The sequence below is a fragment of the Hipposideros armiger genome, unplaced genomic scaffold, assembly GCF_001890085.2.
Source record: "Hipposideros armiger isolate ML-2016 unplaced genomic scaffold, ASM189008v1 scaffold_238, whole genome shotgun sequence".
NCBI lineage: Eukaryota > Metazoa > Chordata > Mammalia > Chiroptera > Hipposideridae > Hipposideros > Hipposideros armiger.
In genome coordinates, this window is record NW_017731588.1 from 1965448 (window position 1) to 1991261 (window position 25814).

General features: G+C 48.8%; 1 protein-coding gene across 3 annotated transcripts; it reads left to right on the forward strand.

The window, feature by feature from the left end:
* Positions 1 to 1975: 1975 nt before the first annotated feature.
* GGT7 (gamma-glutamyltransferase 7) lies at positions 1976 to 24639 on the forward strand. Of its 3 annotated transcripts, none has more exons than XM_019655330.1 (15): positions 1976 to 2432; positions 8391 to 8626; positions 8939 to 9090; positions 10280 to 10409; positions 11266 to 11333; positions 11545 to 11618; positions 12157 to 12353; positions 14289 to 14376; positions 15947 to 16074; positions 16241 to 16329; positions 18065 to 18214; positions 18335 to 18452; positions 19221 to 19358; positions 20738 to 20837; positions 21806 to 23877. In XM_019655330.1, the coding sequence occupies exons 1-15, from the start codon at positions 2264 to 2266 to the stop codon at positions 21829 to 21831; spliced, it is 1863 nt and encodes a 620-aa protein (XP_019510875.1). In that variant the 5' UTR covers positions 1976 to 2263; the 3' UTR covers positions 21832 to 23877. The 3 variants fall into 3 exon arrangements, with proteins under 3 accessions (XP_019510875.1, XP_019510873.1, XP_019510874.1); XM_019655328.1 differs by lacking the exon at positions 21806 to 23877 and adding an exon at positions 23884 to 24639 and having other exon boundaries at positions 1987 to 2432; XM_019655329.1 differs by lacking the exon at positions 21806 to 23877 and adding an exon at positions 23884 to 24639 and having other exon boundaries at positions 1990 to 2432; positions 10280 to 10397.
* Positions 24640 to 25814: the final 1175 nt, after the last annotated feature.

Genomic DNA, 25814 nt, shown 5'->3' on the forward strand with positions numbered 1-25814 from the left:
CGAGCTGAACTGCTGCTGAGCAGCCAACAGGTGGTAGGATGGCTCAGCTAAGAAAAAAAAAGAAGAAGAAAGGCCCACCCCCACCCATCAGAATGGCTATCAAGGCAAGAAGGAACCTTAAATATTTAACTCCAAGAGTGATTCTGAGGCCCAAAGTGGACAGCCCCCACCTCCTAAAGTCTACGCAGGGTTTGTGACCCCATCAGGCCCAATCTCCCTTCCCACCTGCTCCCTTGTTCTTTGCCCAGCTAACCACAAGCCCAGCACACCCTAAACTGAAAAAAAAAAATATTTCCATGGTCAGACCTATGATCCAGGACCTACCCAATCCTGAAGGGAGGGTCTCAGCTCCCTGAAGGGGTACAGACCTCATGGAACAGACCTGGAACCCACTGAGGAGACAGATACTTCATCGAGTAGACAACTGACCTGAAGCGGCACACACTTCACTGAAGGTACATGAACTTCACTAACGGAGCACAAATCTTGCTGAGGGGTCTCAGATCTCACTGAAGGGCTGTGGACACTGCTAATAAGGACGTGAATGGCATTGAAAGTCACTGACCCTACTGAGGGGACATGGATTTCCTTGTAGGAGATACATAAGATATAGACTTTAGTAAAGAGAAATTGACCCTACTGAGGGGCTTCTCACTACATGGAGGGAATGAACACCACTGAGGGGGAACAGATCTAATTTAGTGGGGACACTTGACTTCATTGAAGCATAATAGGCCCTATGGACCTCACTGAGACAATACTAACCTCTCTGTTGGGAGGAAGGCACATGCAATGAACACACAGTTGCAGATATACCTTCCCACCCCAGACACACAGCTCAGGGCAGCCCTTTCCCTCTCCCTTCTCCCCTCTCCTCATCCCTTCTCCCAAGTCCTAGAGTTGTTCCCAACACGCTGCTGCCTCCTCCTGTCTACATGTGGCACTGCATCTCCTGGGCCCATAGATTTTTCAAGTAGTCCAGGTCATCTCTGAGCCTGGGGTTGGAGGTTGGAGGAGGGGATGTATGCCCAGGACCCCTCTGCTTGTGAACTGTATGAAAAAAGTTTGGATGAGAGGCCTCATAAAGAGGGAACCCACCCCCCTCCTTAGAGATGGGGAAGTAGCGCAAGCTATAGTGCAGTTGGAATTTCTGAAAGCGGGAAGAGGATGGATAAGGTTGGATGAGATGAGAACCCACGAGATTAAGGTAACGATAATAATGATTATGACATTTATTGAGTAGGTGGCAAGCCCTATATTAAGAGCTTCCTACATGTTATTTAATCTTCATAACCCCCTGAAGTAGATACTATTATTCTCTCCATTTTTCAGATGAGGAAACTGATACTCAAGGAGATTGTCTTGCCCAATATCACACAGATTGTAAGTGGTAGCCAAGGAATAGAGCCCAGACACCTGGACTACAGAGAGCAACTCCCACTCCCCACTTCCGCCACCCCACCCCACTCCACCCCACTCCACTCCTGACATTACCACCACTCCCATTTTTTTTTTCTTAAAGAGCATCCTTTCCAGAACTACATCAAAAACTCTTAAAATGATGGTAAATATTCAGGTTCCAGAGACCCCACCCCAGCGTACTGAATCATGATCCCGAGAATGGAATCCAAGGATCTGCTTTTAAGGATTCTCACACACACTCAAGTTTGGGTCAGTAGTCCCAGAAGGGGGTGTGCTTGAAAGAGGAGTCTGAGAAGTGTCGGGGTCCATGGAGAGATCTGACATCTGAGGAGAGCCGTCCAAGGAGGGGTCTCCAAGTGGAGCAAGTCTGAAGATGAAGCAGGTGTTGGGGCTGGGGGGTGGGGGGATGTGAAAGCGGAATCTGAAGTCAAAAGAGGGGGTGGGTCGGAGGAGTTTGGGATCAGAGGAGGATCTGGGGTCGAGGAGAGGTTTGTGGTTAGTGGAAGGGTCTGTGGACTGAGGAGGAAGTCTGGGGTCTGCGGATTCTAGCTCAGACTGGAAGGAGGAAGGGATTTGGCCCGTGGGCTGTTTGTAGCGTGCTCTTTCCCCCGAGTCCTCACTTCGACACCCGGACCTGCCCTCCAGGCTCTGCATCCCCACCAGCGCGCCCACTGCAGGCTGACAGCGCTAAGCAGGCGGGGGCGAGTCAGACCCGGACACGCGCCAGGGTGGGGGTGAGGCGCCCCTTCCCGGAGGCCTCGGAGCTCAGGCCCCGCCCTCCCCCCGGCCCCCGCCGCACCACTTCCGGCAGGCGCTGCGTTGCTGGGGGGCGCGGGCGAGGATGGCGGCGGAGAACGAGGCCAGTCAGGAGAGCGCCTTGGGCGCCTACTCGCCCGTGGACTACATGAGCATCACCAGCTTCCCGCGGCTGCCAGAGGATGAGCCGGCGCCCGCGGCCCCTATGAGGGGCCGCAAGGATGAGGACGCTTTCCTGGGAGACCCGGACACAGGTGAGGCCCGCTGGCCCCATCCCTGTCCCCCGGGGACGTCCCCGGTCCTTCATCTGCGTGGAGCATCACCTCCAGCCTCCATCTCCCTAATTCATCTCCTTCCTCCTGGACCTCTCCCATCTCCTCCCTTGTCTCTGTTAATTATGTGGTGAGGTTGGGGATGCATTTCTGCTTTTGCATCCTAGGATGCGACAAGGGAGAATGATGCCAGGGACTGCAGTAGGAAGGATGGGGTTTAGCTCTTGGGAAGAACCAACTAATTAGGAAGGAATATTAGAGGGGAGATCCTAAGGAACAGATGTGATCACCCAGAAGGCCTTTCTCTAGTGCCGGAGAACAGGATAGGAGAAACCAAGTCAGAGACTGCAGCAGGATGAATAGGAGCTAGGTCTTAAGAAGAACTTCCCCACAGCGAGGGGTTGTGGGAAGGCGAGACCATGGGGAGAAGCTGAGAGCCTCTTCATGTCCAGGGAGGGGTAAAGAGAATATGATTCCGTCTGTCTGTGTGTGCTGGGTATTGGGAAACAGGGGAATGGACTGCATGACCTCTCAAAGTCCTTGGGGACCAGAGTGCCTTCTCTGCCCTGTGATTACCTCACCTCTACCAGAGCCATGGATCAGACCGGGATGTTAGTAAGGTACCCTGCCTCCTAGGAAACAGGCTCCAAAATTTGACTGTTCTCCTCAGCCCTCTGCAGGGACTGCCAAGGGTGGGAGTAGGGAGGAAGTCTGAGACAGGGTTTGGGGGAAGCCTGAAAGCCAAGAGCTCTCTGAGCATTTCTTCCCTAGTGCTCTCTCTGCTATTCATGTGGCCCAGCTCTATTCTCACCTCCATTCTTCACCCTCCACCCCCCATCCTTCTTTCCCTCAACGTCACTTCCTGACATTAGAGCATCCTTCTATTTTACTCTGTCTTCCTCCCAGTGCCTGCACTTGAGTCCTATTCGTTACCAGCTTGGCAGATCCTGCTTCTCTGGCCCAGCCCTCTCTCACCTGGCCCTTCTGTAGCTACTCCCAGCCTGACAGCCCCAAATTCTTTCTCCCTCCACAGCTTTCTGGTCATCTGGCCCTGTCCGCCAGCCCTTGCCAACCTGATTAGACTGTATCCTACCTGGAGGGAGTGAGAAGGGAGGATAGAGAGGCTTATGGGCAACAAATGTCAATGCTGCAGATCAAAACTTCTTTTCCAGAGGTAGTAGCCTAAAAGACGAGGTAGCAGGGAGAGGAGTGGGAAGACGTGTCCTTAGAGTCTAGCCTGAAACCAAATTTGTTATTTAGGGGTCAGGAGTATCACTTCTGGATCTAGCACTGCCCTGACTCCTGTGTGACAATGGGCACACCTGCCCTGTCCTGGACCTTAGTTTCCTCTTCCAGCTCAACTGGGAATGCCTATCTCTCCCAACCTACAGATTGGAAACCCCTAATATGTTTCCTCCTGGCCCCACATAAATGCATTTATCAAAGCCTGTGATTATTTGTGCGATCATGTGATTACTTACTCAATGTCTGTAAACCCTATGAGGGTGGGATCATGATTGTTTTGTTCACCGTTCTTTCTCTACCATTCAGCACAGTGCTAAGCACTCAATACAAATTGTTGAATGAATAAATGAGAGAGAGATCTCAAGATGAGTGAATGGCAAGGGGAAGGCGTTCTCAAAACTCAGGGAGTATCTTTGGGAGTTAATACAGACCCTGCCCTAATCTATGCAAAAATCCAGCAGAGACCTTGGTCACCTGAGTTTCTGGGAATCTGCACCTTATGCCAGGGTTGTACACTAACATTCCAAGGATTCTCCCATTATATCTGTGTAGCCATTTCAATGTCATATCTCCCAGCATTGCTTCAAAGCCCCAAGCCTCCTTTGGCCCAGCTGGACCAGCCTGCTGATGACATGGCCTCCTATGCTCTCAACCTGATGGTGCCACCTGGTGGCCCTATCCCATCCTCTTATCCAGGACCTCGGTTGTGCCCAGCTAGCCACTCTCTAGAACCAAGTGCCAGGCGCCCCACAGCAGACCCTGTGGAAAACAGAGCTAGGTGATGACCACTCCAAGTTTGGAGAAATAGTTTCTTGCTTCGGAGCTCCAGGCCCATGTGTTCTTCTCTCTCCTAGGCATCTGCCTCTCAATGTCCTGCACATGCCTTACCTTCAACATGTTCTATGTTGAACTCATCATCTCTTCCCCATACTCCCACTCTTTCCCCAATGTCATTCTCAATTAATGACACTGCCATTTACTCAGTTTCCAGCGTAGAAATCCAGGAGCCACCCATGATGCCCCACCCCTCTTCCTCTCACCTCCAAATGGTGCTCTCTGTCCCCTCCTAACTATCTTCCAAATTTCATCTCACCATCCCTGTCATCACCACTGTAGACTAAGTCACCATCCTCTCATATCTGTATTATCCTTAGGCTTCTAGCTACTCTTCCTGCCTCCTACCTTTCCCCCAACCCCAATCCATCTACCACCCTGCACTTCTGATCATGTCACTCCCTGGTTCAAAAATGTTTAGTGATTCTCCCCTTCAGGGAATAAGCAAGCCAGGGAGGACCTCAGTCTCCAGCCAAGATCTCTCTTCTGAGCTATAGACTTGCCAATCAACCCTCTTCAGGGTTCTTTTGTCATAAACTCAGCGAAAACCTAGCTACATCTAAAAAGAGAATTTTATTGGATAGCATACCTGAAAAGTTCAGGTGTATGGGGCTTCAGACATAGCTGTATTGAGGTGCCTATAAAGGAATGAGTTTTTCTCCATCTTTTGCTTTGCTTTCCTTTTTATGGGCATCATCTTCAGAAAGCCTCCCATCTTGTGGGGGCAAGATGCCCTCAGCAGGAACAGGTTTACATCTTACTACCTTAGCAACCTAGACAGAATAAAGCCTTTCTCTTTCCCAGTAGTTCCAGCAAAAGAATGAAGTTTGAGTCTCATTGGCTTGGTGCTAGTCATATGCCTATCCCCGAACCAATCACTGTATAGAGGTGCCTCTTCTGATTGGCTAGGCCTAGCTCATATAGGTATTTACTCTAGTCAGGAATGAGGGAATGAGGAATGAGAGGGGAGATGGTGTTCTCTAAAAGAAAATTGAATGGGGGATGGTATCTAAGCAGATAAAAAGTAGATGCCTGCTAGGCCAGCTGCCTCCAAACAACTCTTGCTGGTGTTTCACAAATTCAGAATAGCCAAAATTAAACTCATTTTTTTCTCCCAAACTAACCTTTTCCCAGTGTCCTGCTAATGCTTTTATATATCAGTAAAATTAATGGCATTATTGCCCCAGTACTTACATGTAGGGTACACAGTAAATTGTTGAATAAATAAATAACTGAATAATTGGTGAAATAAAAAATCTTTACTAGAACCAACTCTGACGGGGCCATATCACCTTTATCTCCTAGATTCTCATATCTGATTGGAGAAAAGAGATTTAATGATAAGTACCTGGAAATAGCAACTAGAATTCGCTTGTAAGGTTGGTTTTTGAGGGTGGAAGTGGCTCCTGATGCCATGTGGAGCAATGGAAAGGAGGTTTTCAAGTTATACAGACTCTTGGTTCTGCCATTTATTTATTTATGACCTTAAGCAGGCAGTATCACCTTTCTCAGCCCTAGTTTCCTCATCTGTAAAATGGAGAGGGCTATTTCACAAAGTTATGTGATATGTATATAAAGTGCCTGATACATAGTCAGCATCAATAAATATAAGTTCAAAACCCTCTCCTGAAGTTCTTTTGAAACCTCTAGGGGCCGAGGAGAGTTCTGTGCCAGTAGTAGGTGTTTAACATCTTTTGTTGAATAAATTCCAGTTTTATTTACAGACTCTGTGGTGTTGGTGCTGAGAGTTAGAGGCAAGCATGATCAACTGAAGGAGGCTTCCAGAAGGCGTTTCTTTTTTTAAAAATAAAAATTTAAAAACATGTTCATGGTAAAAACAAATAAATGAACGAACAAGGAGTAGTGAATAAAAGTAAACGTTCCCTTCTGCATTACTGTCTCCCCAGTTTTTCCTTTTTATTTAAATATGTATTGATTTTTAAAATAACAAATGTATCTAAGTAGTAAAAACTTCATACAAAATATTCTCCCACCCCATCTCATTCCCGCCTTCAGTATCATTTCACAAAAGTAACCACCATAAATAACTTCTAAAAGTAATCTAATATGTGTATGTGGTTTCTTATTTACATAAAAGAGGAGAGTGTAGATTATGGAAGGCCTTGAACACCAGGTCAAGGAGCTTGGATTTTTATCCTGTTGGCATTGGTGAACCATGATATTGGGTTGTCGGAAAAGTCATGACGTATTTTTTCTATGTTTTTTGTTGCAAAAATGCATCATGACTTTTCCGACAACCCAATAATATTTTAAATAAAATGTAAGTCAATTTTTAACATTATCCCACAGACGTTTAAAGAGGTTATACTCGTACTGTATAGTAACAGGTGCTCAAAAAAAATTTATTGAATGAATGAACTTTTAAAAACACATTCTGAGTACAGCAAGGTATTAAGGTCAAGGTACCAACCTATTTATTGCTCACAAACACCCAGGACCTCTAGGCCATTTAGAGGCCTGGGTTCAAGGCTTATGGCACCCAGGGAAGGGAACTATGGGATAGAAGAAGGTGTCAATCCTGGCCAAGGTGGGAAAAGAATGGAAATAACTTTGAGTGAACACCTGAAGGGTGCCTGGTATACATTGCCTCATGGAATCTTTGTATCCACCTGGCCAGTGAGGGATTATTGGTTCCATTATTAGGATGAGGAAAGTGAGGCTTATGACTTGAAGTGACTTGTCCATAGTCAGTTCAGCAAGTAAGTGGCTTTCAGGTCTCCCTGCCTCTACTTCTCCCCCTCAGATCCATTCTCCAGATAGAGGGATCGTTTTAAAATGCAAAGGAAAAAAATAAATAAATAAATAAATAAAACACAAAAGAGATGGTTTCATGTTCTCACTTAAAATTCTCCAGTGACCCCCTACCCTCGCCCCCCATGGCTCTTAGGGTAAAATTCAGATCCAAGCTTCTCACAAGCCCCAGTGCATCTGGCCTAGCCTCCATCCACCCCACTGCTCTTTCCCCCTGCCCACTATACTGGAACCACCCAGGGCTTGGTTATTTTGACCTAATGTGCCATTTCATTCCCACTGTAGGACCTTTGCATCTTCTTTTCCTTCTTTCTGGAACACTACATACTCCTTGCTCTACATATGGCTGGCTCCTTCTCACCGCTTAGCTCTCAGCCTAAAAGTTACTTCTGCTGAGAGGCCTTGCCTGATTTCCCCAGCTCAGCATCCCCCAACACACACCGCTATTGTCTCATTTCAGTCTTCGTTTTCTTCATAGAACCTGCCACAACTTGTAATTATAGACTCCTTTGTTTACTTGTTTATTGCCTTTTTCCTCCACTGGTCTGTGAACCCCACAGGGGCAGGAACTGTCTGTACCTTTCCTGTCGCATCTAGCATAGGGCTAGATATAATACATAGCAGACCCTTCATATTTGTTGAATGAATGAATAAATGAATGAATGGATAACTGAAGCAAGGTTGGAAGCCAGGGTCTGTCCACTCAAGTTAGGTAGCTGCTTCCTTGCATAGAAGGTTGGGCCAAGCTCAGGCAGTATCTGGTTTCCAGGGAGAGCCCAACCCCCCGCCTCTCCGGGAAGTGTTCCCAGCCCTGGGTCCCGGGTCCCGGAAATTTGGCCCCTTTTGGTCCAGGGGCGGTAATCCAGCCCCCTTGCTGCCCAGCTGGGGGTCCCTGCCTCTTCCCAATGGGACTGTTGTCTTCATCCGCCCTGGGGGTGCGTAGGGGAGCCACTGAAAGGTGAGCAGTGCGGGGTAGTGGGGTTTCTTTGAGGAGGGGAGATCGGGGGATGGGAGACGGGGAGTAGCTCCGCCTGGAGGGCGGGCAGGGCGAGGCAAGAGCCGCCCAGACCGACCCCTGGCCACCCGCAGACCCAGACTCCTTCCTGAAGTCAGCGCGCCTGCAGCGGCTGCCATCGTCCTCGTCGGAGATGGGCAGCCAGGACGGGTCGCCTTTGCGGGAGACGCGCAAGGACCCGTTCTCCGCCGCAGCAGCGGAGTGCTCCTGCCGTCAGGACGGGCTCACGGTCATCGTCACAGCCTGCCTCACCTTTGCCACGGGTGTCACTGTGGCGCTCATCATGCAGATCTATTTCGGCGACCCTCAGGTGAGAAATGGCTTGAGAAGACTGTGGGAATTGGGGAATGGCTGAGTGGTGGAATTGGGCCAGGAACTGGAAAGGAGGGAGGGCAGTGACATGGGAGACGAAGGTCCCAAGGGGAGGGGCTCCTGGCATGAGGGACAGAGCAAGGCAGGGACCTAATCTGGTAGGAAGCACTTGAAGTAATGAGGGAAAAGTCACAGAGGAGAGTCAAGAGAACAAGAGGGACCCCCTGTGGAGGTTCTGGGGTTAGTTGGAGGTGCCCTAGGGAGGCAGGGGGCTCCTACTGTCCCCACCTAGTCCCCTTTCGCCTCCCAGATCTTCCACCAGGGTGCCGTGGTGACAGATGCCGCCCGTTGCACATCACTGGGCATCGAGGTGCTCAGTAAGCAGGGATCTTCGGTGGATGCAGCTGTGGCAGCAGCCCTGTGTTTGGGGATCGTGGCCCCACACAGTTCTGGCTTGGGCGGGTAAGGAGCTCCCAGCTGTGGAGGTTGGGGTACCCCAGGGCTACTTCTGTGTCCTGGTCTGTAGGCCTCATGTGGGGGTCTCCAAATTTGAGCAGAGGGGCATTTGGGCCCCAACACCTTGCATGTTCTCTTTCTACACCCAATTTCACCCCCGTCTCCTTGCATGGAGTCAGAGTAGGTGTTTTCAGAAGCTTCTTTTTTTTTTTTTTTACTTAGAAAAGGATTATAAAATGGGAGGTACAACTGGGGGTATACTGTCATTAATTAAGGCAATGATACTTAAACTTTTAGAGTTGCAAATCCCTGAGTCTGATGAAAGCTATGGACCCCCTGTCCTCCAAAAATACATCTCAGGCTAAGAACTCTTGAAACAGAGGTTTCAGACTGGCCACCCATGGGCCACACCTAGCTGGTTTGGTTTGCGTCTTTAAATTTTTAAAAATGTGTTTCCTATGGTTGAAAAATTGAGACTTTTCATAACAATCCAGATTTCCAACATCTCTTGCACCTGGAAGGACTTGGTAACACTGGGCCCACATTAACACATGGCTGCGATTATCTGGAGCTGAATGGATGCTGCTTCCCATGACAGGGTTCATGCCTGTCCACTTCGCGATAGTTATTACCACTCCCTATTGTTTATTTGTCCTGCTTTCTTTATTATGTGACTTGGCTGCAAGCCAGCCATCTCAGATGGAAACAAGCTACAGAAAAGGGACAAGTTGACAAAGTCTATATCTTGGTTCCTGCAAGACCAGTCTTCCAGGCCCTACCAAAGAAATGCTCCTTTTGGTTTTGCACAGTCTGTTCTTACATAATTCAGTCCTGGGAGAGGGAGCGGGGCCATACCCAGGAGGCAGGTGCAGGAAGCTGGCAGGGGTCCAGCTGTGGTCTCGGGCTGTGGGGTGGGGGCAGAACATCCTGCTCTCCCAGTCTCTGGGTTTTTCCTAATCAGGGATTAAAGTGTCCCATGACAGGCTGGACTCTGGATTCCCACCTCAATTTCACTCCCCACCCTGGTGGTGTGGCTGAGTCTCTGAATCCCTGCTGGGGAGGGGACTCAAACACCTGACTCTTGAGGACAAACCTAGCCTACAGCCATTACCGTTGGGGGTAGAGGGGGTGGCACTTTAATTGTTCGGAGGGGTGGCATCTTTTCACCACCCTCCCCCTTCTGTGTCTTTCTCAGTGGGGGCGTGATGCTGGTCCATGACATCCGAGGAAACAAGAGCCAGCTAATTGATTTCCGGGAGTCTGCACCTGGGGCCCTCAGGGAAGAGGCCCTGCAGAGATCCTGGGAAACCAAGGTGGGGACCCTGGTGAGAAGAGAGGGGTCTCCCTGCACTGCCCTTCTGCTAACCTAAGCATTACTTTGCTGAGTAGTTACTGTCGAGGTGAGGAAGTAAGTAGAGCAGGATGCTCTAGGCTATGAGGAAGACACGCAGTCCCCCCAAATAAAATAATGAACCAAAAAACTCTCAGTAGTGAATAGCAGGCAACACAGCAGTGTCTTCTCTGGTGACCTTGCCTATCTGGCACATAGGAAAGAAGGAAAAAAAGGCCACTGAGCAGTCTGAGATGTCAAAGTTGCTGCACTATCGCTCACACATCTCACTCTGAGCCTGCGTGCTGTAACTTTCCCAGCCTACAACATATTGGGAGATTGGAGAGCAACTGCTAGAGGCAAACTACTCTCCACTGAGAGCAAGCTCAGAAATAGAATAACTTGGCAAAATAGATATTTAGTAAAGCAATGGCAAGAGCCAAACATACTCCTGAGTTATCACAGCTCACAGTAATGGTGGTGCGATAATGAAAAAGTTAAATAAAGGGCCCTTGCCCACTTATTTAAAAGGCAGGAGTAGGTATAATCTAATATAGACAGGTTTCCATCTAAATTGATTATGTTCTGGCTCTAAAGAGAGTTTGCGTAATTTATAAGTCCTTCAACTATGGTGGATAAAGGTGGCATTTCTGCATTTGCAGATAGGAAGTCAGGGAAATGGGAGGGAGGATGCCTGCTGGGACAGCTTGTCCTTCTTCTGGGATACTTGGCCTGTGTCTCTCCCCTGTGCCAGCCCCCCATCCCTGGCTTGGGGCTCTGCAGAGTTCAGCCCAGCCCCCCCCTTCCAGTGACCTGGTCTCCTCTCTCCCTCGCCTGCCCGCCTTGCCCAGCCTGGGCTCTTGGTGGGGGTCCCTGGAATGGTGAAGGGGCTACATGAAGCTCACCAGCTCTATGGCAGGTAAAGACCCTCCCCCTGGGGACCAGAGGCCCCTGCCTGCACCCCTCCTGTGGTGGCCTTCTCCTACCTTCCTGGATTCTTCCCTTCCCTACTCCCCTTCCTAATACCACCTTCCCTTGCCAGGACTCTCTTCCCGGGAACCCCCCTCCCCCCAGGACCCCTCCTCCTCCCCCTAGGACCTCCTCCACCCCCTGCTCTCCGGCCCCCTCAGGCTGCCATGGTCCCAAGTCCTGGCCTTCGCAGAAGCTGTGGCCCAAGATGGCTTCAACGTGACCCATGATCTAGGTCAGTGGGGCCTGGGGGTCGGGGGAAAGGCATGAGGTTGATGAAGAGGGGAGAGGGTGGGCCGGCTGAGTGGCTCAGTTGGTTAAGAGCTCGCTCAAGAGTTTGAGCTCTGAGCAACAGCGGTTCGAGTCAGCCCGAGCTGAGCAGCCGCNTTTGAGCTCTGAGCAACAGCGGTTCGAGTCAGCCCGAGCTGAGCAGCCGCTGAGCTGCCAACAGGTGGCAGGATGGCTCAGCTAAAAAAAAAAAAGAGGGGAGAGGGAACCTCTGAGATTTGGTACCCAAGCCAGAAAGCATCTCTCATCCAGTTTGCTCCTCAGACCCCCTCCCCACCCCATCCCACCCTTACCAGGAGGTAGCCTCTGCTGAGGAGATCTGGGGAGGGGCCCATATATACCCCCATCTCCCCCATAACAGGCTCCTGGGGGGCCAGAGCTCTTAGGGCTGGCCACTCAGCCTCCATCTACCCCACCTATTGTGCATCTCAGCCATCGGGTCTAGCCCTGGCATCCCCTGCCCACCCTCCTGTCCCTGCGCACAGCCCATGCACTGGCTGAACTGCTGCCGCCCAATGCATCTGAGCGCTTCCGTGAGACGTTCTTGCCCTCGGGCCACCCACCACTACCTGGCTCACTGATGCATCGGCCTGACCTGGCCGCAGTGCTGGATACTCTAGGCAACTACGGCCCCGCTGCCTTCTATGCGGCTGGCAACCTCACACTGGAGATGGTGGCAGAGGTGAGTGTGTAGGAAGCCCCTCAACCCCTAAGAACCCTTTTGCAGGGATGTCCTCTTACCCCTCCCTCCCTCTCTCTCTCCCTCCCTTCCTTCCTTCTTTCCTTCCTTTCTTCCCTGTCTTTCTTTCTACACGTATTTACTGGGGAGTCCATTTCCTTGAAATTCTAGAATAGACAAAACTAACCTCTGATGATAGGAATCAGAACAGTGGTTGTTGGGGAGAGAGGGGTTGACTGGGATGTACAGGAAGAGCCTCGTGGGGTGATGGAAATGTTCTGTCTTGATTGAGAGAAGCACCTTTGGGCTCCCCAGGGCTGGGACCTGTCCTGTCTCTCCCAAGCCTGGTGGAGACCCAGGATCAGCCTCAGCTTCCGTGAGCCCACAATCCCACCCTGACCTTGGGTTTTCTAGGGACTGAGGGAAACACCTCTTTCACTGGTAACTGTTAGGACTAGGGGGGTTGACACAAGGGCTTACCAACCAACCCCGAAGAGACTTAGTCTGAGCCAGAGCCAGCCTACCTTCTGAAGTAGTCAGAGTGAGTTACTGCAAGTATTTAGGATATGGGGTTCTGAGAACTATTGTCAACAGTTCAAAACCCCTAATGGGAAATTATGTTCAAGATAAGGATACACAGACCAGCTCAGTGGTTCTCTCCTCAGTGTAATGGGGCTGACAGATCCTTCATTCATTCTCCATTCATGGAGTGCTCGTTCTCTGCCACACCCTGTGCTGGGCACTGGAGATATCATGTGGTCATAGAAGCCCGTCTCAAATGGACTTAACTGGAAAGTCCAGCAGAGTGCTGGCTGGCTTTAGGTCTGCTGCATCCAAGGGCTCCATCCATGTTGTTAAGACTTGGTCTATCTCTCGTTCTGTCTCATGACTCTTCTTTCCGCTGTTTGAATTCACTCTCTGTCGGATTCTTTCCATACCTGCTCCCCACCAGCCATCCTTCCAGCAAGCCATCCCAGAGAAAGAACATTTCTCATTTCGGTAGTGGCAGCACAAGCCTCAAGGTTATGTCTCATCAGCTTGTCATAGGTCTCATGATTGTTCCCAAACCAATCACTGAGCCATGAAAAGGAATGCTCTGATTAGCCAGACCCGGGGTGTGTGTCCTCTCCTAGAGGTGGAGAAGGGAATCAGAGCTTTAAAAGAAAAAAAAACACCAAACTTGAATTTATTAACTTGCTAGACAAAGGAACACACACCAGCCAAGACATTCAATGTATAATTCGCTGAGGGTGGATTAGAAGAGGTTTCAAATGCTGAAAAAGGAGAGGATTCCTAGTGTTATGCTAATTTAGGACTGAAAATTAGCATGCTGGATAGGATGGAATGAGCCCACTTGTACAAGATTAGTTCATCGGTCATTAGAGTGCTCAGTGACCACCATTCTTACCAGGGTCATCTAGAGTTCATGGTTTTGTAGTGGCTTTCATTGGTTGTAGTGAAGTGCAGAATTCAGTTTTGATGTCTCTCAGACAAGTGCTGCTGTAAGTGTAAAATCTTTTTTTTTTCACATAGGCAGAAAGGGCAGTGTGTGCAAAGATATGGAATCATGAGTTCGGGAACTATAGGTCCCTCCGAGTGGCTGTACAGGGCTCCTTGGGAAACAGCAGGACACGAGGTGGAAGATGTAGGCAGGGGCCAGATCACAAGGGGCCTTGAATGCCGAGCGAAGGAGGTCATTCATAAAATGTACCCAGCACAATGTCTGGCGCCTAATAGGTGCTTAGTGTTAGTGCTTTTCCTTGTTCCTTTTTCCTGGGGTACACTGGGCTGATGGGGTCACGATGAGAGTTGCAGAAGGCACAAACATTATAAACATCTGATCTTTCTGTGATGCAAACATATACTAGAGGCTAAGTCCACATGCTCACCATGTGGTGTGTGGCTCATGGTGGTGGTGGGTCATTCTCTCCCCTCCAGGCTCAGCACGCAGGGGGTGTCATAACTGAGGAAGACTTCAGCAACTACAGTGCCCTCGTGGAGAAACCTGTGTGTGGAGTATACAGAGGTGACCTCTCCCCCAGGTCCAAGGAGAAGCCTCCCAGTCCATGGCCACATGCTTCTGGCCTAAAGACTCCTCCCATTTTACATGAGATAAACTGAGGCAGTGAGCTACCTGGGCAGCTAACTGTTGAAGCAAGCCAGAGCCAGCCTACCTTTCTAAGTAGTCATAGAGTCAGTTACCCAAAGTATTTAGGATATGGGGAGGGAGGCCTGGGCAAGGCTCAGGGCTGGAAGTTGGGGTTCCAGTCATAGGTTTTCTTGATTTGGGCTCTGTGTTGCCTTGCCCCACCCCCAGTCCCACTCTCAATGCCAAGCACTTCCTAAAAAGAATATGTAAGACCAAAGTCCATCTAAGCTTCTGGTTATAACAAACTTCAAGACAATCAAAGACCTGCCCCCTCATTGTGCCAAAAGGAAACTGAGAGCCCAGGGAAGGAATAGAACTTAACCGGTCAAACTCACAATGAAGAACCCAGAAAGCCAAGCTTATAACATGGGTGAAGTCCATGTTTGCTGAACCCAAGGTGGTGGGTTGCTAGATCCCTTCGGAGGTTCACAGATTCTCTCTCCTCCAGGAGGCCCAGCTCACCTCAAGCCCCAGGAGAGGCTGCCTCTGAGTTCAGGTTTCCAGGCCCTCAGTCCCCAGCTTGATTCCTCTACCAGAGGCAGTGGTATATGGAGCAGAGGAAAAGCATAGCTTTGGAGCCAGGAAGACCTGGGTTCAAGTACCAGCTCTACCATTCACCTTGGACAAGTCATTTCCCACTCTGAGCCTTGGTTCCCTCCTTAAAATGGAGATAATAATAGTGCCTACCTCTCAGCGCAACCATGAGGATTTGATGAGATGATGTTGGAAGTTGCCTTGATCAGAGTGGCCACTGAATATATATTTGATTTTCCACTTCCCCTCCCCAGCCTGTGTTCTCTTGGCAATGCCTGTACCTTGAGTGTTCTGGCTTCCCCTTGTCTCCTGTAACCTTGGACCAGCTGCCTCTCTGTGCCTCAGTTTTCTCACCTGTAAAATGGGGATGATAACAGTACCCATTGGGAAGATTCAATGAGTTAATTAGTTACTGTTTGTTATATGTCAGGTATTATTATTCTTTTGATATCCAAACATCTAATAACAGGGGTCTTACATAGGAAGAGGAGGTTGCTGCTCCCAAGAAGTTTCAGGGGTGCGACCATCAGGGGCTCTGAATAGTATCCTGGCCTGTGGGAGGAGCTGAAAGGGGACACATGGTGGCCAGGAATCTGGACATCTGGATACCTGTCCCTGCTCTGCCAGTGGCCTGCATTGTGACTCTGGGCAAATAATCCTTTTGAGCCTCAGTTTCCTCATTTGGAAGAGGAAACTGAAGGCCGGTGTTCTGGGCTGGAGTCCTGGCCCTGTCCTTGACTCGCCATGTGAACATCCGTGGGTCCCTTTGCCTCTCAATGCTTTTCTTCTCAATGCAGTTTCCCTATCTAATGAGGGGGTTCAGTGCAGTGGTCTGAACTCACGTTGTGTGATGGTGGCATGTGGAGATGACTTGACCCCTCCCCTGCCATCTGGTCATTCCCTGTCCTTTCAGGCCACCTGGTTCTCAGCCCCCCACCCCCGCACACAGGCCCTGCCCTCATCAGTGCTCTCAACATCCTCGAGGGCTTCAATCTCACCAGCCTGGTATCCCGGGAACAGGCTCTTCACTGGGTGGCAGAGGTAAGGCCAACCCCTCCATCCCGCCTTGGGTTTGGGGACACTGGAAGTGGGGGGATGGGGTACTGCCATGGGGCAGGACTAAATATCCTCGAAGTTTTCTCACACATGAAGATCCTGGGTGTGGGTGCTGGGAAGGGCCTCTTCCACACCCCTGCTCTGTTTTCAGACGCTGAAGATTGCGTTAGCCCTGGCCAGCAGATTGGGAGACCCCATCTACGATTCTACCATCACTGAGAGCATGGATGACATGCTCAGGTGGGTCCCAAGGCAAGACCCTGGGGACTGCAGAGGTGGTGGGGAAAGGATCAGGTGAAAAGCAGCCAGTGGAGCAATAAGGCCTGAAGTCCCAGGTCAAGTTCAGCTCAACCCCAACTCACAGTGTGACTCTGGTTACCTCTCCTTGCACGTCAGTTTCCCCGGCTGTACAATGAGTTGGTCTACTTCATGTGACTGTCAAACTTTTTGACACTAGCAGGGCACATATATAGGCCCATCTGTTTCCCCCTTTTTAAAAAAAATATTTTATTGGGGAATCGGGGTAAGGGGAACAGACAAGTTGCTGTCATCTTGTTCCTCAGTCTAGTTTTGGAGGATGTTGCTTCACTGGCCCAAGTTGGCACCATCATTGCGCTCTTCCCGGGTGAGGCAGATCAGTCACCGGCTTCTGGACGGTCGCTCACGGCGGCTGCTGGCCGCTCACGCTAGCTGCTGGCTACACACGGTAGCTTATGGCAGCCCACTGCAGCAGGGGACTGCAGCCCATGCCATCGCCGGCGACCCACGGCAGCCCAGCTCCAGGTTGAGCTGCTGTTCAGTATCTTAGCTGCAGAGGGCAGTGTCACTAGCCCTCATATGTGGGATCCGAACCGGGGCCCTCTGTCATCCCAAGCCAGTTCCCAACCAACGCACCACTCGGTTGGCCCCATCTGTTTCCCCTTTTGAGTGGAAAAAGAAATCCTAATAACAATGAAAGGTGTCTCCAAGAAAATACTGGAAGTGGTGGGGATTTTTATTATAAGGTATCTACATTCGCAGCATAACACAGTAGTAAGTCTGTGAGCTGTCACCAGAATGCCTCAGTTCAGATCCCAGATTCACCATCCACTAGCTTTGCAGCCTGGGGCAACTCATTTAAACTCTCTAAATCTCAGTTTCTAAAGGAAGCCTGACAAAAATGGTGCCAACCTCATGAGGTCGTGGTGAGGACCAAGCAAGATCGTACAAACAAAGCTTGTTGTCTGGCACAAATTAAATACTCAACAAATACCATCATTATTATCAATTGGCCATAAGGGTAAGAATGGTTACAAATTAACTGCCACTATAACTGACTTAAAGGCTAGCTAAGGAAAAATCAGAAACCAAAAATAGTTAATGTAAATTTGTATTTTCATAATTTCATAAATTTGTTGTTTTCAAGATCAATACAAATTTAGGTCTAAAATATGCACACCTATATTAAATTCATTCAACTAATTCATCCAATAAATAGTTATTAAAGGCTTACTATGTGCAAAGTCCTCCTTCCTTAAAAAATAAAATTCTAATAGCAAGTAAAGATTCCTGTATATAATCCCCCACACACACACTACACTCTTATTAAAACTTTAGTTCTGGACCGCAAATATTAGGTTAAACGAATTCAGTTTATTCATGCAAAACAAATATTTTCTCAGCATCCACTATGCTCCAGGTACTTTCATAGAAAGAATTAAATGAGTAAAGTCAAGTAACTAAAAGACTCGATTTAAATACTAAATAAAAGTTGACTCTAGGAGAGAACCTGAGTAACAAATTCATTCAGTTTAACAACTATTTCCTGGATATTCCCTATATGCTAGGAATAAGTAAGCTTCTGCTCTCATAGACCTGATAGTCCAATGGGGGAGACAGATGTTAATCAAATAATTGCACAAACAGACATCACAAAGTGTGATAGGTGGGATGTAATGAAAGCCTGCTGTAGTTCATCTGCCCCGTGCCTTTTCAGCAAGGTGGAGGCTGCCTACCTCCGGGGCCACATCAGTGACTCCCAGGCAGCCCCTGCCCCACTCCTGCCTGTTTACGAGCTGGACGGGGCTCCCACGGCTGCCCAGGTGCTGATCATGGGCCCTGACGACTTCATCGTGGCCATGGTCAGGTATGCCAGCTCAGACTCAAAACCTGGCCCAAGGGATCATGTGAACCAAGAAGGAGGGTGGGGGCTGGGTGGAAGTGAAGGTGTGCTCAGGGCTCACCTGGCCCCAATCTTGGTCCCCAGCTCCCTGAACCGGCCTTTTGGCAGTGGCCTCATCACGCCCTCGGGGATCCTGCTCAACAGCCAGATGCTGGACTTCTCCTGGCCCAATAGGACTGCTAACCACTCTGCACCCAGCCTGGTAGGATCTTACTTCCCTCCTACCCTGGGGACCCCAAGGCTAGGTAGGGTATGCTGCAGTATGGCTGCCCCTCGCTCCCGACTTCCTCCAGGAACTTTATTATAAAGAAAAGGAGTCTAAACAAGGTGTCCACTTCATCCCCAGCCCAAGTCGGGGGCTTCGAGCCCGGTGGGTCTGAAGAAACCTTGTCTCATTCTGTCACTGACTCACTGTGTGACCTAGGGAAAGTCTTGCCCCCTCTCTAGGCCTCAGTGTCTTCACCTGTACAATGAAGATATTGGCCCGATTTCATGCTTTGGGCACTTTTTAGCACTAATGGTCTATGACTATGTGATGCTGAGCTGAGTCTCGGCCCTATTGTTGAGCATCAAAGGAGGAAGGAGGCAGGAATCATTGTCATAGTTGGAGGCCAGCACTCTTACACCCTGCAGGCTGGGGTCCCTGTCAGGACAAAGACAGAGATGACCAGGATGGAGATTATCCTGTTCTTCCCCATAGCCATCTTTTTTGGCTTAGTCCCCTCCCCTGCCACCCATGGTAGCCCCATAACAGCCTCATAGCTTAGTGGGTCCACTATCCACCCGTTATCCAAGTAGCCTGCCCATTTCACAGGTAGCAAACTGGCCTGGGGAGAGACCAGCCTCTCATGAAAAGTGTGCCTATGGAAGATGCAGGAGAGGGAGAGAGGTTGGAAGAATGGTGAAGTAGCCCTTACCCTATTTCGCTCCACCTCTCATCCCCCTTGTGGTCTCGGTCCTCTGATAACAGGAGAATTCGGTACAGCCAGGAAAGCGGCCACTGTCTTTTCTGCTGCCCACCGTGGTCCGGCCAGCGGAGGGGCTCTGTGGAACCTACCTCGCCCTGGGCGCCAATGGAGCTGCCCGGGGCCTCAGCGGCCTGACCCAGGTGAGCTTTCTTCCATGGTAGGCCTTGTGTGGACAGGAGCCAAGCTGTGGCCTGGGCCACGGATGCCCTTCATGTCTCTTGCTTGTTCTCTTCCCTTACAGCAAACATGAGCTGAGGCTGCTTTGTGCCAGGCTCATCCTGGGCACTGGGGACATGGGCTGTGCTGTTTCTTAGTGAAAATGAAGCCCTGAAGCTCCTTGTCTTCCCAGGTTGCAGGGGAAATTGCAGGGCCAGTAGAATTGAGGGTGATGGAGGATCTGGGCTGCCTGGGTCCTGTCAATCTGAAGTGCCATCATGCCTCTACTCAGCATTTGAATAGACGAGCAGCCCTCTTTAGGGTTTGATTTTGAAAGGAAGGGTCTGCTACTCTCCGAAATGCCTCATAACAGTTCCACGAATGTCTTGAGCACCTGATCTATGTGCCAGGCACATACTTTGGCAGGTGGTATGTTAACTAACCTGAGCTTTGGAATCAGACACCCCTGGGTCCCAGCCCTAGTGCTGCCAATTTCCAACTGTGTGATTTTGGGGAATTCACTTCTCTGAACCTCAATCTCCTCATCTGTAAAATGGAAGTAAAAACATTAGCTGACATTTATGGAGTTCTTACTAAGTGCTGGGCATGGTGTTACGTGCGTTAACCCTTTTAAGCTTTCTAATTTTGGAAGAAACCCTTATTTCTATTTCATATATGACGAGACTGAGGCCTGGAGAGATTAAGAAGTTAGGTCCAGTTTAGTAAGAATGAGCAGGTAGTTTGGTTCCACACTCCCAACCAATAAGCTAAAAGTATCCACATTGTTCCCTAGACAACCCCCAGCTATTAAGCCTGTCCAGGCCAGGGAGAAGGGAGAACAGGCCTGGGTTAGATTAAAGGAGCCTGGGTGCTAGTGGTGCCTCTTCTCTGGCTCTCTCTAAACTCTAGAGCAGCGGTTCTCAACCTGTGGGTCGCGACCCCTTTGGGGGTCGAACGACCCTTTCACAGGGGTCGCCTAAGACCATTGGAAAACAAAAAGATACTTACATTACGATTCATAACAGTAATTCAAAATTACAGTTATAGAGTAGCAATGAAAATAATTTTATGGTTGGGGGTCACCACAACATGAGGAACTGTATTAAGGGATCGTGGCATTAGGAAGGTTGAGAACCGCTGCTCTAGAGTGAATCACTCTTCTTCTCTGGCCCTCAGTTTTCCCGCTGTGAAATGGGGACAGTCATCACAGACGTGCCTGAATTCTGGGGCTGTTGAAAGGCTTAGATGACACCCCAGGTGTAAGGACTCTAAAGACTCAGGAGTCTGGACAGGGGTCAGGGCTGCAGAGTCCTGAACCCCCATCTCAGGGACAGCCTTAACTCTGCCCCTTGGCTTCCGGCAGGTTCTGCTGAATGTCCTGACCTTGAACCGGAACCTGAGTGACAGCCTGGCCCGTGGCCGCCTGCACCCTGACCTGCAGTCCAACCTCCTGCAGGTGGACCGTGAGTGCAGAGAAGAGATCCCCATGGGGTGGGCACAGGGGCGGGTGGAGAAAGAGGCTCCTTCTGTGGGTACCCCTGCCTCGACCAGTTCCCTGCCATTGAAAGTTTGGTTTCTTCCACCTAACTCCTATTGAAACAGTGAAAGATCTGGGGACTGGAACCAGTCCCGCAATTTGCTGGCTGGGTAGGAAATTCACATCTCCACTCTGAGCCTCAGTTTTCTCATTTGTAAAATAAGATTCAGTTGTTCGTTCTGCAAATCATTCATTCAACAGTTTGTATGGACTACCAACTGTGTGCCATTATCCTAGGTGTTGGGGATACTGCATTTCCAGGCAGACAGGAAAATAAATAATCAAAGCAATACGAGAAAACAAAATAAATCTTCTGCAGTGCATGAACGCAGGAGAATATATAGGACTGAGTCAGTAATTGGAGAAGGCTTCTCTTTGGCGACATTTAAGCTGAGATCTGAAGAGTGAGAAAGAGCCCACCATGCAAAGAACTGGGGCAGGCTTTGTAGGCCAAGGGAACAAACGCAAAGAATTCAGGACAAGAATGGGCTTGGTGTGTTTTAGGATTAGAAAGGAAACCAGGGTGAGTGAGGGTGAGATGAGATCAGAGAGGCAGAGAGGGGCCAGATCATGGACCTTATAGGTTATGGTGAGGACATAGACTTTCCTCTAAGCACAGGTGCTTAATTTTGGACACAGCTTAATTTTGTAAACGGGAAAGTATGTGCACCTTTGAGGAGTTTTTATTACAACAGACAATGGATTATGCCAGCCCAAAGGGGAGACAGAATTGAATGAGAAATGGTCCTTGCCTGCTTGGTGTTATTCCCATTTTACAGATAAAGAAATCGATGCCCACAGAGATTATAAAGTAGTCAAGGATCAACCAGTGAGTGGAAGAATTGAGAGGAGAGCCTCATACCAAAGACTCAGTTCTTTATTACATGTCTCTAGGTGTCTCCCGGACTGAAGCATATTAGAAGCCACAGACCTGAACCTTCAGCAGTAACCCCTGTAGTTGGCAGGTGACACTTTGGATCCCAGCTGATGGAGGATGAGCTTAACACCTTGAAAATGAATTCTGCTCAACTAATGTCTTTGGGTCTCTATTAGAAGAGGCTTTGTGCTTAGTTACTTGCGGGGGCCGGGGGGGGGGCTCATCCTAGCCCTCCCTTGAGGGGTTCACAGTCTAAAACAGGGATATGAGGAGTGGATGCTTGGTAAAGGGAAATTTCATCCTCCCTGAGGACTCTGGTAGGCTTTATGGAGGAGGTAACAGCTGGGCCTTCATATGAGCAGGAATGTGGCATGTGGAGGTAAAGAACATTCTGCACAGGGGAACAGCCTGGGCAAAAGCCAGCGAGAATGGCTCAGGGAGCAGCCAGGAGACACTGTGTCCCAAACTTCAGAATTTACCCATCACCTTCTGACTTTTGCCACATTTACACACCATCTAAACCATTATTCACATAATGTATATCTATAAATGGACTTCCTTTTTAACCTAAATGTATTTTTAAAGTAAATCTTATATCATAATCCCAAATGGAAAAATGACATCATTTGCCACAAATAGATGATAAATAATTATTTAAAAATCCAATATGTTTAGCTTTCAGTTAGATATTGTTGCCCCTGAAAGACTCTGAGGCCTGCTGTCTCTGTTAAGGAAGATTAGAAATGTTAGAGACCAGACTGCAATTTAGGCCTTGTTATGTCCAACGGATTGAAAGTGAACCACAAGACTTGGTGATTTAGTGCTATTCAATGTTGTGTCTTTTATCTCAAGAACTACCCCCCAAATCATCTCATTCGGGGAAATAAGACCATATCTTTGTTAGGAGCAGTGGGAGGTGAGGTTGCAGGGATTATCATGGAGGTCCATGTTAAGAAGCATGGACTTTATCCAGTGGAAAAGGGGAGGGATATGAGCTGATGTGTTTTATGTAGGGGAGGTGGATTGAAGGGAGAACTTAAGTTGGGGAAATACAAGAAGCACCCGGGATAATGGCCCAGCAAGAGATGATGAAGATCTGAACTTATGCAAAAGTATGGGGATTTGCTCATTTACCCAGTAAATACTTGCTTAAAATTTACTACGCCTTCACCCTGTTCTAGGCACTAGGGAACAATAGTGAACAAAATAACATCCATTCCTTCAAAAAGCTTATAATCTATAGTGGAGGGAGACACAGTAAATACATAAAGAAATACAGGGAGCATTAAGTACTTTGAAAGAAAACAAGCAAGGTGAAGATAATGGGCTGCTGTTTTAGATAATGATCAGGGAAGTTCTCCTTGAAGACTGGAATGAACTAAGGGAGCCAGTTTTATGACTCTGTAGGAGGAGAGCATTCCAGGCAGAGAGAACAGCAAGTGCAAAGGCCCTGAGGTGGGAGCATGTTTGGCCTTGAAGGACAGCGAGGAGGCTAGAGCAGAGTTAGAGAGAGTGGAAAGAAGTGAGGAGTTTAGAGAGGTAGTGAGGTCCCCAGATGGGCCTTAGAGGCCTTGGAAAGGACTTTGGATTTTATTCTAAGAGTCATCAAGGCTGTTAGAGGGTTTTGAGTAGGGGAAGTGACACGGTTTAATGGTTTAAAAGGATCCCTGTGACAGCTGTAAGGAAGGCAGGACTGGTAGCAGAAAGACCAGTTAGTGGCCTATGCAGTAATCCTGGCAAGTAATGATGGCAGCGTGGCCTAGGCAGGTGGAGGTAAGACACCAAAACGCTTTTTCCAATGTGAAGAATGACCATATATTATTGATCACTTAATGTATGCAATGCTGTGAGCTCAGTGCTTTCTGTGCATTACCTCCTTTAACCCCTGCAACAATTTCATAGAGTAGGTTCTCGTGTAATCCCCACTCTATGTATGAGGAGACTGAGGCTCAGAAAGGTAAAGTATAATAATTTGCCAAAGGTCACACAGCTCCTCAGTGGAGCGTCCAGAACGGAGACTCAGGTCTGAACATAGGACTCCTGAGCTAGTGCTCTGAACACTCTGAATGTGTGTATGTTGGGGAATGGTTTTCAGATGAGTTCACAGAGGAAGAGATTGAGTTCCTGGAAGCCAGGGGTCACCACGTGGAGAAGGTAGATGTCTTATCCTGGGTCCACGGCAGCCGGAGAACCAACACCTTCATCATCGGTGTGAAGGACCCTCGGAGCCCAGATGCAGCTGGAGCCACCATCCTGTAGAGCAGCGCGGTGGGGCGGGGGTCTCCACTCCCCCCCTTTGCATGTTCCTAGAGTCCCTCCTTCTCCCAGGTTTGGTTTCAGGGGGACCCCAGGGATACCCCAGATCAGGGGCCAGAGGGGATGCTTAGCAAACCCTATCCCAGAATAACTGGAAAATTCTCCATCTAGAGGCCAGTGGTGATGGTGGTGGTGGTGGTGGTGGTGAGTGTCAGTGTTCACAAGGCAGACAGGACCTTGAGGAGTCAGACTATTTGTCTGTCTGTCTCCTTTCCCTCAGCCATGCTGGCCCTGAGCTTAGGGATGTGCTTGCAAACCCTTCTCAAGGGTCCTCATAACCCCAATATCTCCAATCTGGCCTGACCTGGGCCTTGTCTTCCAGCTCCCTTCTCCTGTCCCCCAGCCTCATTTCTTAAGTGACTAGGATTTTTTTTAATGGACCATCCTGGGGAAGGAGTGTTCTTCTTTTCCTCCCGCCAGGTTGAGGCAAGGGCCTTGCATCTGGGAGGCCCAGGGTATGGAATAGGGGTGGGGGTGGGGACCAGCTCAGGGGCTTCCATTTGCAAAGGGGAATTAAAGAAAGAATATTGCTTAACCATGGCTCTGGCTTGATTTATGTCTGGCTGTGTTGGGAGTGTGAGTGAAAGAGGAAACCTTGGCTTACCCTGTCCCAGTATTCCTGACTTCAGGGCACACTGGAGTCAATTTTGTGGGGGTAATAATATCTGCCATCTATCTAAGACTTGCACTATAAAAATTAAAAAGATAATTAATAACAATAATTATAGATAGCATCTATTGGACACTTAATGTGTGCCAGGCTCTATGCTAAACACATTATGTGGTAACTATTTAATCTTCATTGCAAACCTCATGAGGTAGATACTAATATTATGCCCATTTTACAGATGGAAAACTGGCAAAAGAGGTTAAGGGATTTGTCTAAGGTTCCTCATGTATTAAATGGAAGAACTGGGATTTAATTTCAGGATGTCCAACCCTTCATTTGTGTTCTTAAACATTTACACATCTATTATGTGAACTGTTTGTTATAAAGTATATTTTATACAGTATATGCCAGACAGTAAGTACCTTTTATATATTATGTCATTCATGCATGCATGTATCCATTATATTCCAGGCACTTTGTTAGGCACTGGAAATTCAGCATTGAACAAGATTATTTTTTATGGGTTTGCAGTCTACAGGGGAATGAAACATTACAGAAATAAGAACACAGATAATTGGGGCAATTGCCATCACGATAAGCTCTACCAGGGATGCTATGAGAATGTATAACAAGATAGTTAATCTAATTCAGAGTGGGGTGGGCACAACAAAGGCCTCCCCAGGGAGGTGATGAGTATGAGTAGTATTGACAGAAGAGGATTAGATGTGAGATGTGAGACTCAATTTAGGCAAAGGAATCAGTATGTGTAAAGGTCCTGTGGTGAAGACGGCCTCATGTTAAAAGAGGTGGAAAGATGCCGGTGTATTCTTTCTAGAGCAGGGGCTGGTTGATAAACTTTTTCTGCAAAGGGCCAGACAGTAAATATTTCATGCTTTGAGGCCATATATTCCTTGTAGTAACTACTTAACTTTGGTAGATCCATGATTCAAAAGCAGTCTGACTCCAAAGATCATGTACCACTCCTCTTTAAAAAAAACAACCAGGGCCGGCCGAGTGGCGCGATGGTTAAGAACTCGCTTGGGATGCCAGAGGGCCCCGGTTCGGATCCCACATATGAGGGCCAGTGACACTGCCCTCTA